The sequence below is a fragment of the Thamnophis sirtalis genome, unplaced genomic scaffold, assembly GCF_051295495.1.
Source record: "Thamnophis sirtalis isolate CommonGarterSnake01/CBP01778 unplaced genomic scaffold, rThaSir2_p1.2 scaffold_4, whole genome shotgun sequence".
In the NCBI taxonomy this organism is placed as follows: Eukaryota; Metazoa; Chordata; class Lepidosauria; order Squamata; family Natricidae; genus Thamnophis; species Thamnophis sirtalis.
The window spans coordinates 116,317,002-116,329,909 of NW_028261384.1; the positions used below are offsets into that span (position 1 = coordinate 116,317,002).

The 12,908-nt window shown below is 39.1% G+C and overlaps 1 protein-coding gene across 1 annotated transcript in view; it reads left to right on the top strand.

The window, feature by feature from the left end:
- The window catches only part of SLC17A7 (solute carrier family 17 member 7), a 61,300-nt gene that overhangs the window by 36,013 nt on the left and 12,379 nt on the right, over positions 1 to 12,908 (top strand). Inside the window, exons 4-10 of the mRNA XM_087713843.1 lie at positions 206 to 320; positions 5,803 to 5,890; positions 6,594 to 6,680; positions 8,942 to 9,084; positions 9,330 to 9,479; positions 11,103 to 11,235; positions 12,591 to 12,701. Of these exons, the coding sequence (XP_087569969.1) occupies positions 206 to 320; positions 5,803 to 5,890; positions 6,594 to 6,680; positions 8,942 to 9,084; positions 9,330 to 9,479; positions 11,103 to 11,235; positions 12,591 to 12,701 (827 nt within the window). The remainder of the gene's footprint in view (positions 1 to 205; positions 321 to 5,802; positions 5,891 to 6,593; positions 6,681 to 8,941; positions 9,085 to 9,329; positions 9,480 to 11,102; positions 11,236 to 12,590; positions 12,702 to 12,908) is intronic.

Here is a 12,908-nt window from a genome sequence, read left to right on the forward strand (position 1 = left end):
TTTGAAAAACATCGGCTTACAAACTCTAAGTGTGTGAAATGGAGTATTCTGCAGCAAGGGTATGGTTGATTGCATGGAAGAGTGAAAAAGAACACTCTAAATTAGAACACTTCCTTAGGAGACCAATGAAAAAGAAACTCTGTGTACAAAATAAACAAGACTCTTTCCTGCTACTACTGCTAATACCTTCTTCTATTGGTTGCAGGGTTTTTGGCTTTGCCATTGTGGCAACCTCTACTTTGAACATGCTCATTCCCTCAGCTGCTCGGGTCCATTTTGGCTGTGTAATCTTTGTGAGGATCTTACAAGGGCTTGTTGAGGTAAGGCTGGTTGCTTCATGTGTTTGCTTTTGTGGTCACAAAGTTAACACAACAATGTTGTGATAGGAGTTGCAGAAGATGGTTTTCCCAATATCCCTAAGTGTTCCTCTTCCATCTCCCACCAGGGCTGGATTATTACAAGATGATCCTTTGTACTTTCTTTCAACTCAACAATTCTATGATTCCGTGAGCTTCTTCCACTTTACACTATATAAAGCCTGGCCAATCTCCAGGTATTGCAAGAATCCAATAAAAAAATAAAGATTTGTCAAGAACACTTTTATTGCTAACAGTAATAAACCTTGAGAGCTATTCAAATGGCTAAAAGTATCATAGAGCTGTAAGAAGAAGAACTAAACAGTATCATGCAGGTGTAAGAAGAACATCAAACTATGCCATGCTACTGCCCTCAATAGGATGAATCCAGTTTTGCTTTACAAAGAGTTCTGAATAGAATAGAAATAATAGAATAGAATAGAATAGAATAGAATAGACAGAGTTGGAAGGGATTTTGGAGGTCTTCTAGCCCAACCCTCTGCTTAGGCAGGAAACCCTACACTACTTCAGACATATGGATATCCAACATCTTCTTAAAAACTTCCAATGTTAGAGCATTGACAATTTCTGGAGGCAGGTTGTTTGACTGATTAATTGTTCTAACTGTCAGGAAATTTCTTCTTAGTTCTAAGTTGCTTCTCTCCTTGATTAGTTCCCACCCATTGCTTCTTGTCCTATCCTCAGGTGCTTTGAAGAATAGCTTGACTCCCTCTTCTTTGTGGCAACCTCTGAGATATTGGAACACTGCTATCATGTCTCCCCTAGTCCTTCTTTTCATTAGACTAGACATACCCAGTTCCTAAAACCGTTCTTCATATGTTTTAGCCTCCAGCTCAAATCATATTTATTTATTTATTTATTTATTTATTTATTTATTTATTTATTTATTTATTTATTTATTTATTTATTTATTTATAATTTTCAAAACAAACACAACAAAAAATCCTCCTTTTTTACATACTGTAGAAAGTGTATCAGTTGGTTACAAAACACTTTCGTGCATCTCTTCCACAGTCATCAATCATAATTCATATTAATTCAAGTATTTTAACTCAGATATTTATACATATTACCATCATCATACCTCCATTTTCATTTGACTACAATTGTTTAAACGTCTTTCATCATAAAATATATCAAGATTTAAAACATAACCACATACTGGCATTTCACTTGCTATTTTTAAAATCCTCCAATAACACTGAATCCTTATGGCCTATTCTAGGTAAACATCCATAATATCTATTAACAAAAATTTCTAATCTTCCTTACCAGATCACTGTTTACAATTTACATCCAGTTTCCTTATGTTGTACCCATACATATATATTTTCCTTTGTATCATTAACCCTCCTTTATTTAATTGTATCCTGTATCATAACATTTTTCCCTAATAATCAAAATTTAACTAAATGTAACTTAGTTCTTTTTTATTAGCCTTTATATATAACCAAAAAGATTTATAATCTTCCTTTCATGGGTACCATTCAAATATTCATATCCAATTATTACTTATCATAACAATACATATGTATATATTATTATCATTATCAATTATTTATTTGATTATATCTATTGTCACAAAATTTCACTAAGTTTAACTAGTTTTAAATTATGCACATCCATCTATCAACCTGTATCTTTCCAGTAGCAAAGCAGTCTCATGTCTTCTGCCATTTGTGGTATCAGTCCTCTAATCATCTCCTTAATCAAATTTGTATGGACTCCTCTTAGCAACTCATTGCTTATTAAGTCTCTCATGTAATTTGGTGCCCTTCTTCTATTTCCTTAATCAGCTTACCTTTAATTGTCAGTGGTGTTATTAATGATGTTGCTAATAAAATTTATCTCTTTAAATCCATAAATTCTTTTGTTTTTTCTTCTTCGGTATCTTGCCATCTGGGGTAGAGTTCCCTTCCATTTAATTCCTTTTTCAGTGTTCCACTCTTTCCATTTCCAGACAAAGACCAATCACCATAGATATCAGCGGATTTAATTTCTTTATGGTCATTTTCCTCTTCAGTTTTTAGGACTCTAACCTCCACTTTTTTCACTTGATAAACATCTTCAATTTCTTCATCATATTTTTGTCAGCATTCCAAATATCACACAGAATTAAATCAGAGTCCAAGGCAGAGCTATCCTTAAAGTTCCAATTTAATAAGACAGATACGTTGGCACATCTGTGGAAATCCCAAATCTGAAAACTTCCTGGGATTTCACCCAGTTGAAAGTTTATGATCTTATCCCCACACCCATAAATCCATCACATGGTCCAATCCTCTTCAGCCACTCTGGCATTTCCACCCATCTAGTTCCAGTCAGATGCAGAGATGCGGAGACAAAATATGACCTTGGGCTTCTAGAAAAGAATGACAACAACACATTCCACAATTCTACTCCTTTCTATTCCCCCTCCCAATTACTACACTAATGAAACAGCATGATGAAATAATAGAGTGTGGCAGGCCAAAGATCCAAAAAAGGAATATAACTGCAGGCCTGACAATTTTACTGTTAGATGCTCTAAGTTTTCCAACTTCTTCTCCATTCTCTCAAATATATTTGATAATTTCTGAATTTCTAACAATATATTTTGCAGGCTTAAAATTTCTTTCTGCTGTTGAAGTTGTGCCATTATCTCCAATTGACAAACACTGCTGCTCTGGCTTAGAAGGTTTTTACAAGATTAAGCATAAATTCACAATAAGGTCTTATTTTCACTTTTCTCTGGTTAAGGATATACTTCAAAAAAAAATCTGCATGCTTTTCTTCTTATCACTCTCTATAAACAAACAGCGAGACCTTGAAGTGCCAAACCAGAATAATCAGTGAGGAAAGTAAGAGTGTTTTGTTTCCAATACACAAAACTCCAGCTTCAGAGCAGCAGCATTTTTCTTTCCCTCTGTGGTAACAATTTTCTTTGTTTCCTTTTGTATCTTTTTTATATTCCAAGTTAAAAGTCAAATTCTTGACTGAGGTAGAGAAGAAAAGGGTAAAAACACCCACAGTAGTGAAAAAGTAGGATTTTAGTCCATAGGTTACAAAGAATAATAATAAGAGAGAGAAAAAAAGAAGAAAACTTAATCCATTCATTTAAAAAGGTTTGCATAAATTCCATCCATGAGCATAGCATTTAAAAAATAAGATAACCCACTGTTCAAAACCATTCAAAGCTTAATTCCGCTGCTTATTTCTTCTGTTCTCAAATTCAAATTAACTTTAAGTTTTTTATAGGCAGTCTCTTTTAAAACAGTAAAAATTCATCACCAGCTTCAAACACTCTCTCTTTCCGTATCCTTCCGTTTTGGAGCCGCCCCAACTTCATCAGTCTAATGGCTGGATTTTTTGTCACCGGCTTGAAGAATTTCTCTTGGATCCATCAGGGACTTTGCGATGTCCCTGAGATCAGCAAGATGCATTCTTCCTGTTCACCATCTCTGCAGGACGGTTTAGGTCCGGTTGGACCACCCAGTGGCAAAAGTATCGGCTGTGATCTCGGAGCATGAAGACCACACATCTCTATAGTCACGACATTGGTGCCTCCCCTCCAGCCCCTTAATCTTCTTTGTTGCTCTTCTCTGCACTCTTTCTAGAGTCTCAACATCATTTTTACATCGTGGCAACCAAAACTGAATGCAGTATTCCAATTTCTTTATTTGCCTGGCAATAATATTCCCTTACAGCAGATCCATACAAGGGGTTTGCTTCTTGCTTCTTGTACTAGTTTTTCTCAGCCTGATGTGTTAAGTTTTTAGACTGCCATCATGACAAAAAGTCCATGCCAAGCACTATGAAAAGTGAAGATAAAGTCAACTAAGGGGCAACAAACTGGAGAAGGCTGATTTATATCTCAGCTGCAGAGTGTGTCCAATCATCAGATTGTCTAGGTGATAGATAGCAGGGAGGAAAAAGTGAGGTTGGAAGATACAACTCTGAATACTAACTTGCCTGTTGGAAGCCCCCGGATTGGTGGGCTGCTTGTAGGCATACTTTAGATTCTGTTCTCATATCTAATATGTTCTCAACTCATATTAGAGTTGAAATGAGATTCACTTCAGATAGACCCATACATGGAATGGGGGAAAGATTCCATTGTTCTTTACCTTAGCAAGCAGACTTGGGCTTGCTTATTTTATAATATTTATAATATTTATAATATTTATAATATTTATAATATTTATAATATTTATAATATTTATAATATTTATAATATTTATAATATTTATAATATTTATAATATTTATAATATTTATAATATTTATATTTATAATATTTATAATATTTATAATATTTATAATATTTATAATATTTATAATATTTATAATATTTATAATATTTATAATATTTATAATATTTATAATATAATATTTATAATATTTTATAATATTTTATTATATTTTATTATATTTTATTATATTTTATATTTTTTATAATTTTATAATATTTTATTACATTTTATAATATTTTATTACATTTTATAATATTTTATTACATTTTATAATATTTTATTACATTTTATAATATTTTATTTTATTATATTTTATTATATTTTATTATATTTTATTATATTTTATATTTTTATAATATTTTACTTTATTTACTTTATTAGTTATTTATTTTATTTATTTTTCTATAGCTGTCCAATCAGGTATAACTCATGATAAGATAAATAGAAAATAAGACATATCACATATGTGGCAACTTCTCATCATCCCACAACCAGAATAATTAAAATGACCCCACAAGGCTCCTGAGACAAAAGCAAAATCTTTAGAACCTTTCAAAAGGCAGGCAGGTGATCCAAACAATCCCAGACTTGGGGGAATAACTCTGAGCTTCCCAATAACCTTAAGCCAGTTCAGAAGGATATCATAGGCCACTCAGAGATCAGGGAGGCCCAGAATGGATCCATTCCAGTCCTTTCCTAGATTATCATGGAAGATCAGTGTCAGTCTGGTATGTTGCCTTAATCCAGAAGCAGATTGATATATCAACTACCCCCAGAGCCTTCTAAAAAGCCTCAGAATGACCACCTTCTCAACAATCTTTCCCAAGGGAATTGAGGAGACAAGTCAGAAATTATCCAATACTGTACAGTGGAACCATGTCTTATGGGGAAGTAATCATCTCCTCTCTCAGGGATGAATTTACCATTGCTTGGACCCACCAACTCATGATTTCCTGGGAAGACATTGCCCAACTAAAGGACATAAATCAAATGCATCGGTGATCACTCTGACAGCTCTGAAGAGCCTACCTACTTTCTCAGGGCCAACAGGATTAATTCTTCTATGAAATTTCATCTGTCTCCATGTTTCTATCACTTTCTTGCAGAAGAGTCTGAATGGGAAGGAGCTAAGAAACTAATGAAACTAAATTTTTGATCTTCCTCTTTATATAATTCTCTGCCCTTCACCTCCAGGGAGTCACATACCCAGCATGCCATGGTATCTGGAGCAAATGGGCACCTCCTTTGGAACGTAGTCGCCTGGCCACAACAGCTTTCTGTGGTAAGATAACCTTGTTTCTTAAAGCTGATACTTTGGATTGGTTAAATCCAGAGGTGGGTTCCTACCGGTTCGCACCAGTTTGGTAGAACCGGTTCATCAAATCTACCGAACCGGTTAGAAGAGGTTCCACCAGTGGACTCAGAAATCAGGCCACACCTACAGAAGAGGTTCCACAAATTTTTGAAACTCACCACTGGTTAAATCACAGGATTGGTTTATCAACTCACTAAATACGGCTATGAAGTTGCTTTCACATTTTTGTCTTATTGTTGGTGAGGTATTGTTTTTTCATAATAACCCAGTAACTGAATTAAAACAGTGGTTATCCATAGCATTCAATACAGTATTAGGTTGTCTATAAGTATTCATATTCATAGACAACACATTCTGTAATGTTTACTTGGAAACAATATGGTCTCCTGCAGCTGTAAATACTATTACTAATTTTATTTTGTAGCTTCTACCCTGCTTGTTTTCTTTTTAGTTCAATTACATTGCTGGTAAATAATTAAGGAATTAGAGTTACTTTCACCATTATTTATTAGCTCCTGTTCCTCTTGTGGGTGGGGTTTTATCATTTTCTTTTCTGTCATGTGTAAACATTTCAGATCAAAGAGCAATTGCAGTATCAGGTTTACAGGCTGATGGGAGCAAGGAATCCTGGCTTGCATAATTAGCTAATATTTCCTATATAATTTTCCAGGTTCTTATGCTGGGGCAGTGGTGGCCATGCCTCTTGCTGGGATTCTAGTTCAATATTCAGGATGGAGCTCTGTATTCTACGTCTATGGTAAGTGAACTGGTACGAAAGTGATGGCTGTCATATTGGGCCATGGTGGCGCAGTGGTTAGAGTGCAGTACTGCGGGTTACTTCTGCTGATTGCCAGCAGTTTGGCAGTTCAAGTCCCACCAGCTCAGCCTCCCATCCTTCTCAGGTCGGTAAAATGAGAACCCAAATTGTTGGAGGCAATAGTCTGACTCTGTAAACTGCGTAGAGAAGGCTGTAAAAACACTGTGAAACAGTATATAAGTCTAAGTGCTATTGCTATTGGGCCTTTCCTCATGGAGACTTAATCACAGCCCTAACATGATTTAGCTTATCCTCCATGCCCCCATGCCTTTGCCTTCATCTCATTCCCAGCTCAATGAGGCAGCCTTAGGTCATCTCCAGCAATATAGATGTTAAAATACAGGCAGTCCTCAACTAATGACTGGTGACTTAGCAGCCTTTCAAAGTTATGAGTGACCCTGAAAAAGGAACTTACAACCTGGATTTGAAGTTCAGATGGCCAGTCCCCATCTTTCCCCTCCCCACATGTTGATACGATCACATTTAGGGCAATCAGCACCCAGTCTTTATTTAGGACCGTTTGGAGAGACCCTGAGTCATGTCACTATGATTTAAAACATTTTGGTCAGAAAATGGCTTTAATTTCCACTTTCTGGCAATGATGTCCCAGTCAACAATGGGTTGGCTTAATGAATATGGCCAGTGGTGGGATTCAGCCTGTTCGCACCGGTAGCTAACATTTTGTGCAGTTTGGTGAACCAGCTGAATAGCATGCCTTGCCATGCCCGGCCACACTTCGCCCCTCTCCTCCCAGCCCCTCTTCGTCTTGCCTTTTTGGCTGCTTACCCAGCTGGCAAGATGAGCAGCCTGGCATGAATAAGAGTGGCTGGGAGGGGAGGGGTGGCAGGGTCGGGCATGGGGAAGAGAGGCAGGGCGAGGCAAGGCGCCACTCAACGTGAGTGACATTGAGTTGGCTACATCCACCCAGTCACATGACCGTCCATCCACGCCTATCCAGCCAGTCATTAGGGCAGAGAGTCGGTTGTTAAATTATTTGAATTCCACCACTGAGTATCGCACTTGCTTAACAGCTGCCACCAAAGAGGTTGTAAAATTGGGCATGTACACCTGCTTAACAACTGGGGCTTAATTATGGTCCCAAGTCAAACACTATCTGTTGTAAATATTCCCACTTATTCCACCACCGTCTGTAGAAAACCTCCAGGTCTGCTACATTTTGTCACCCATCACTTTGGCAAAAGGTCAGATGAGTGTGAAGGAAGAGCCCTCTCCCCAGATAGAAGAAGAAACCGTGAGGCAGCAAATAATCCAAACACAATACAAATAGTTAAATCGCAACCGTTTACACAAGGGAAGAAAAGCCCTGTCTGGCTCATTGCCAGAGCTCACACCAGAGGTAGTATTCAACCGGATCTCTTGGGTGAGCTGGTAGCGGTGGCTGCGGGAGGCTCCACCCCAACGTAATGCGTGAGCACTGCGCATGCAGATGCGGTGTGTGCGCTCTCATTTGCAAACGGGTAGGGAAGGTAAGTGAATCCCACCGCCGCCTCACATCCCAGGCAAGCTCAAGTATAAACACTTGAGATAAGCCTAACTACAAAAAACACAATTAGCGCTGGAATGTAGCAAAAGAGCAAATACAGTAGCTGTTGCTTGTTAAACCTACGGTACTACCAGAACAGACACAGGAACTAGCCAAATTTCTCAACCCTGCTTCTTTTCAGGAACAGAGATTAACCTTCTTCCTTCCAAACAAAATTGAATAGAGAAAATTATCCCATCAATAAACACAGGATTAAACGTCAGCAAGAACAGAATTAAATGTCAACAAAAACCAGTTTGAGAACAAAATTCAGAAAGGGTATATAAGATCATGTTTGAATATCAATCTTTCTAGCTAGCCAAGAGGCCTTGCTGAATGTCACTCATCTTGGTTCCTTGTCATTGAAAGCTTCTTTCCGGCAGCTCTGCTTCATTATTCAACTATTTCTTCAAAGCCTTGATTGTTGCATCCCGGCGGGAAGAATCCTAATCGGGGAGCATTTTCCTCCCAACAAGTGGAATGATGGGAAACATATAAACAGTTGAAGCCAGATAAGGATCAGCAACCGGGGCCACAGATTTCCTGCCCGAAATAGTTCTCCTCTGACGTAAAAGGGGTGGTGAGCACGGTCACTCAAGAGTGGGAAAAAGGAAGGCCCATACATCTCAGCAGTTATTCTGTACGTTTGTCTTTGCAGGGAGCTTTGGTATTTTCTGGTATTTATTCTGGCTGATGGTTTCCTATGAGAGTCCTGCACAGCACCCCACCATCACGGAGGAAGAAAAGAAGTATATAGAGGAAAGCATTGGAGAGAGCGCCAGCCTTATGAATCCCCTTTTGGTCAGTACTTGTATATATTGGTAAGTTAGGCAGCTCCTCTGTGGCGCTTCAAAAGGCTCCCAGCGATTTTACCTTCATTTATTAAATTACTTATATAGCACTGTGTCCTATAGCCTTGGCCTTTCCAACTTGGGTGGACATATCCCTAGCTAGCACGTCTGTTGAAATCCCACCTGGAACATATACAAGTTATAAAACAACACATCTGGAAGGTGTCTGATAATATATCTTTGCTGTCTCTGCAGAAATTCAAAGCTCCATGGCGTAAGTTCTTCACATCCATGCCGGTTTATGCCATCATTGTAGCCAATTTTTGCCGAAGCTGGACATTTTATTTACTTTTAATCAGCCAGCCAGCCTATTTTGAAGAAGTCTTTGGCTTTGAAATCAGTAAGGTAAGAAAGGTTTTTTTTTTTCTTGTTTGTATGTATGTATGTGTGTATGTGTACATGGATATACAAATAACTTTACTGAGGTCATTAACCAGCAAAAACTGTACATGGGCAAATTGAGTATATTCTGCAAAAGATGCTTATCCTCATTGGCCCTAGAAATTTGGAGCCTATCTAAATTTTAGATTGGCCCATTTTGTTTCACACTTTGATTAAAGACTGTGGATAGTGCCTTTAGGCACACATAAACAATATAAATCAATATCCATTATCGGAAAAATTTAGACAAAGCAAGATTTGGGAAAGTGCCAAATTATTATTATTTCCTAAAACTACTTTTATTTTTTTGCTGCTGGAAAGTGGGATTGGAGTTTTTTTTTTTTTTATTAATTGCCTGTTCTGACCCCACTAGTCCCACACCAAAACACTCCGAGCCAAAGATACTTTACGGAATTTATTAACAGACAGACAGGTCCTTGGCAGCAAACCGGCACAGACAAGCCTTGGCAGCAAACCGGCACAGAAAAGCCTTGGCAGCAATCCAGCCTGCCAAGCTCACAATACTGTTCTCCAACATTAGTTAATGTGTTGACTTCTGCAAAAGGGGCATGTGCACAAGCATTCCTTTTATTGTCTGTAGAGGAGCCTAATTACCACCAGCTGATTGCAATTACCTCCTGTAATTGTGTAATTGTTCCTTACACCGATTAGCTCTCCGGTGCCGGGCATCTAAGAACAACTCCCTTGGCTCCTCCACACTGCTGACGTCCGGATCACACTCCCTTGTCTCCTCCCCACTGGTCCAAGGCTCAGGCGCCTCTTGGTGGCCAACCAGCCTCTCTGTGGCCTGCTCGGAGTCAGAACCCTGTCCAGGGTCCTCCTCATCCTCCAAAGCCGACTCATAGGGCCCCTCGCTGTCAGAGTCTGTTGGCAGCTCTAACGGCTCCTGCTGGGCCACAACAATTGCCTAATATGATAAATACATTTTTTGAAAAAAGAATGGAAGATAGATACTGTCTCCCATGAGTCCCCTCTTCTTTTAAGTCCCCATAACTGGGCCATGGCCTATTTGGAACCAGGCCATGTGAGAGGTGGGCTAGCACTGCATGCAGCTCTGCCCCCACCTCAAGACAGGTGGGTAAAGCTGATGCTCCCGTGCTCCAAACGTGGAATAGTGAGAGAAGAGGCTGAGTGGGATGAACGCGCCCTGATCAGCTTTACTGACTGAGGCTTCTGCGCAAGATACCCGATCCACTTTTGGAGCGTCTGGCCACTTCAGTGAATCCAAAAGAGTACAAGACCTCACCACTAAGGCTTCTCTTCTCTGCACCAAAAACTTTGCAAATGGAAGAAAGGCTTTAGGGGAGCGATCTTGCACTGTTTCGGGCCTCCTGTCCCTTTGCTAAAACTTTTTGGCGCAGAGAATTCTAAAGGAGTAAGAAGAGTCTTTTTCTTGTGCAAGTAGGGCTGTATGCACGCTCCCCTCTATTACCCCCCCCGCCAGGCTGCCAAGCCTTAAAAGTTGAAGAAGGTTATTGTAAGGGATACATGGATTTTTTTCAGCTGTCTTTTAACACCTTCTGGTCTCTGGGATGCTGACTGTTTCTCTTCACTTTTCACACACAGGTGGGGATGCTTTCTGCTTTGCCCCACTTGGTTATGACCATCATTGTACCCATTGGAGGCCAAATCGCTGACTTCTTGCGCTCACGAAGAATTATGTCTACCACCAACGTCCGCAAGATGATGAACTGTGGGGGTGAGTGGGAGGCGTTGTTGTCACAGCACAAGCTGTGGGGACAAAGGTTATGACTGAGCAGCTACCTCTGGAGAGGGTTTTTAAAAAAAAGAAAAATGAGATTGATACTGATTGAAAGGATGGTGTACTGATATTGAACGTAAGGCGCTTGAATTCTTTAAAGCAGGGGTCTTTAAACTTGGCAACTTTAAGACTTCAGTTCTTCCCCAGAATCCACAAGTCTTAAAGCTGCCAAGTGTGGAGAACCCAGCTTTAAAGAAAGGCATGCTATAGCATAAGCACATCATAAACTTATATATCGCTTCATAGTGCTTCAAAGCCCTCTCTAAGCAGTTTATAGAGTCAGCCTATTACCCCCAACAATCGGGTCCTCATTTTACTGACCTCAGAAGGGTGGAAGGCTGAGCCAACCTTGAGCTGATGAGAATCGAACTTCTGGCTGTTGACAGTTTGCAATACTGCCTTCTAACCACTTCACCACCGCAGCTCCTAGAATCACCTTGTATTTCTTCAAATAGGAGTGGGCGGGCTACTACAATCAAAATAATGTTATATACCTGATCCCATCATCTCTTGCTGATATCAATCATGGTCAGCATTTTAATTCAATGTTTGAAGGGCCACAGGGCCTCCAAATCCAAAAGCTTTGCAGACAATTCAGAGACATCCCGTTTTAATCTTTAATGCTGGAGAAAGACATGGTTTCTAGCACTCATAGAATAAAATCTCTTAAATTTTTGCATCTGGCTTTAAAAAACTTCAGGCTAAGTTTCCAATAGCCTGAACCTAACCAGATTGAAGGGCCTTGTACATCCAAGGCTTCCAAATTTCTTTCATGTATGAAAGAATAGCTTTCATTAAAAAAAAAAAACCCTCAAGACTTGATACATTCAACCACATGCATTGGAATATGAGTCCTCAAATCCTCAGACAAAATACATGGCCCTGCTGATGAGAATATTGGGAACTGTAGTCCACCTCATCTGAAGAGCACTGTTATAGGGAAGTTTCAGGAAACTTCCTTCCAGAATAGTCTGAAATGACCTCAGAACCTCAAAGTATAAAAATGACTGGCATAATGCAGAACTTATAATTGGGTTTATTGATTATGTGCCATCAGATCAACATCATGTCTTAGTGACTACACAGGCAGATGTTCTCCACGATGATCTGTCCCTCACCTGGTCTTACACCAATGGTGATTATTGGTTTTAAACTGTGGTCTTTTGAGTGGGTTCTTATATTGCATACTAAGCCATATCATGATTTGTTTAGTTTTAGTTTCATACAATGCTTGAATGCAGCTAATATTTTTGTAATCCATAGTTACATGTGTGGTTTTCATTTCTCACCAGGGTTCGGCATGGAAGCCACGTTGCTCTTAGTAGTTGGTTATTCCCACAGCAAAGGGATGGCGATTTCTTTTCTAGTCCTGGCTGTGGGCTTCAGTGGCTTTGCTATTTCAGGTAAGCTCTTGAACAGTTGGGCTGACTTTTAGGCATGGTTATGTTCTGCAGTAAATCTCCTCTCCATTCCCATGTTTACCTGAATAGGAGTCCAATATGAGTTATTGCCCAATAACTTCAATATGAGTTAGTGCCCAAGCTTCTTAACCTGACATGGGACAATTTCAGGGATAGAAAAGATGCCAAAGCACTACAAGTAGTCCTTGA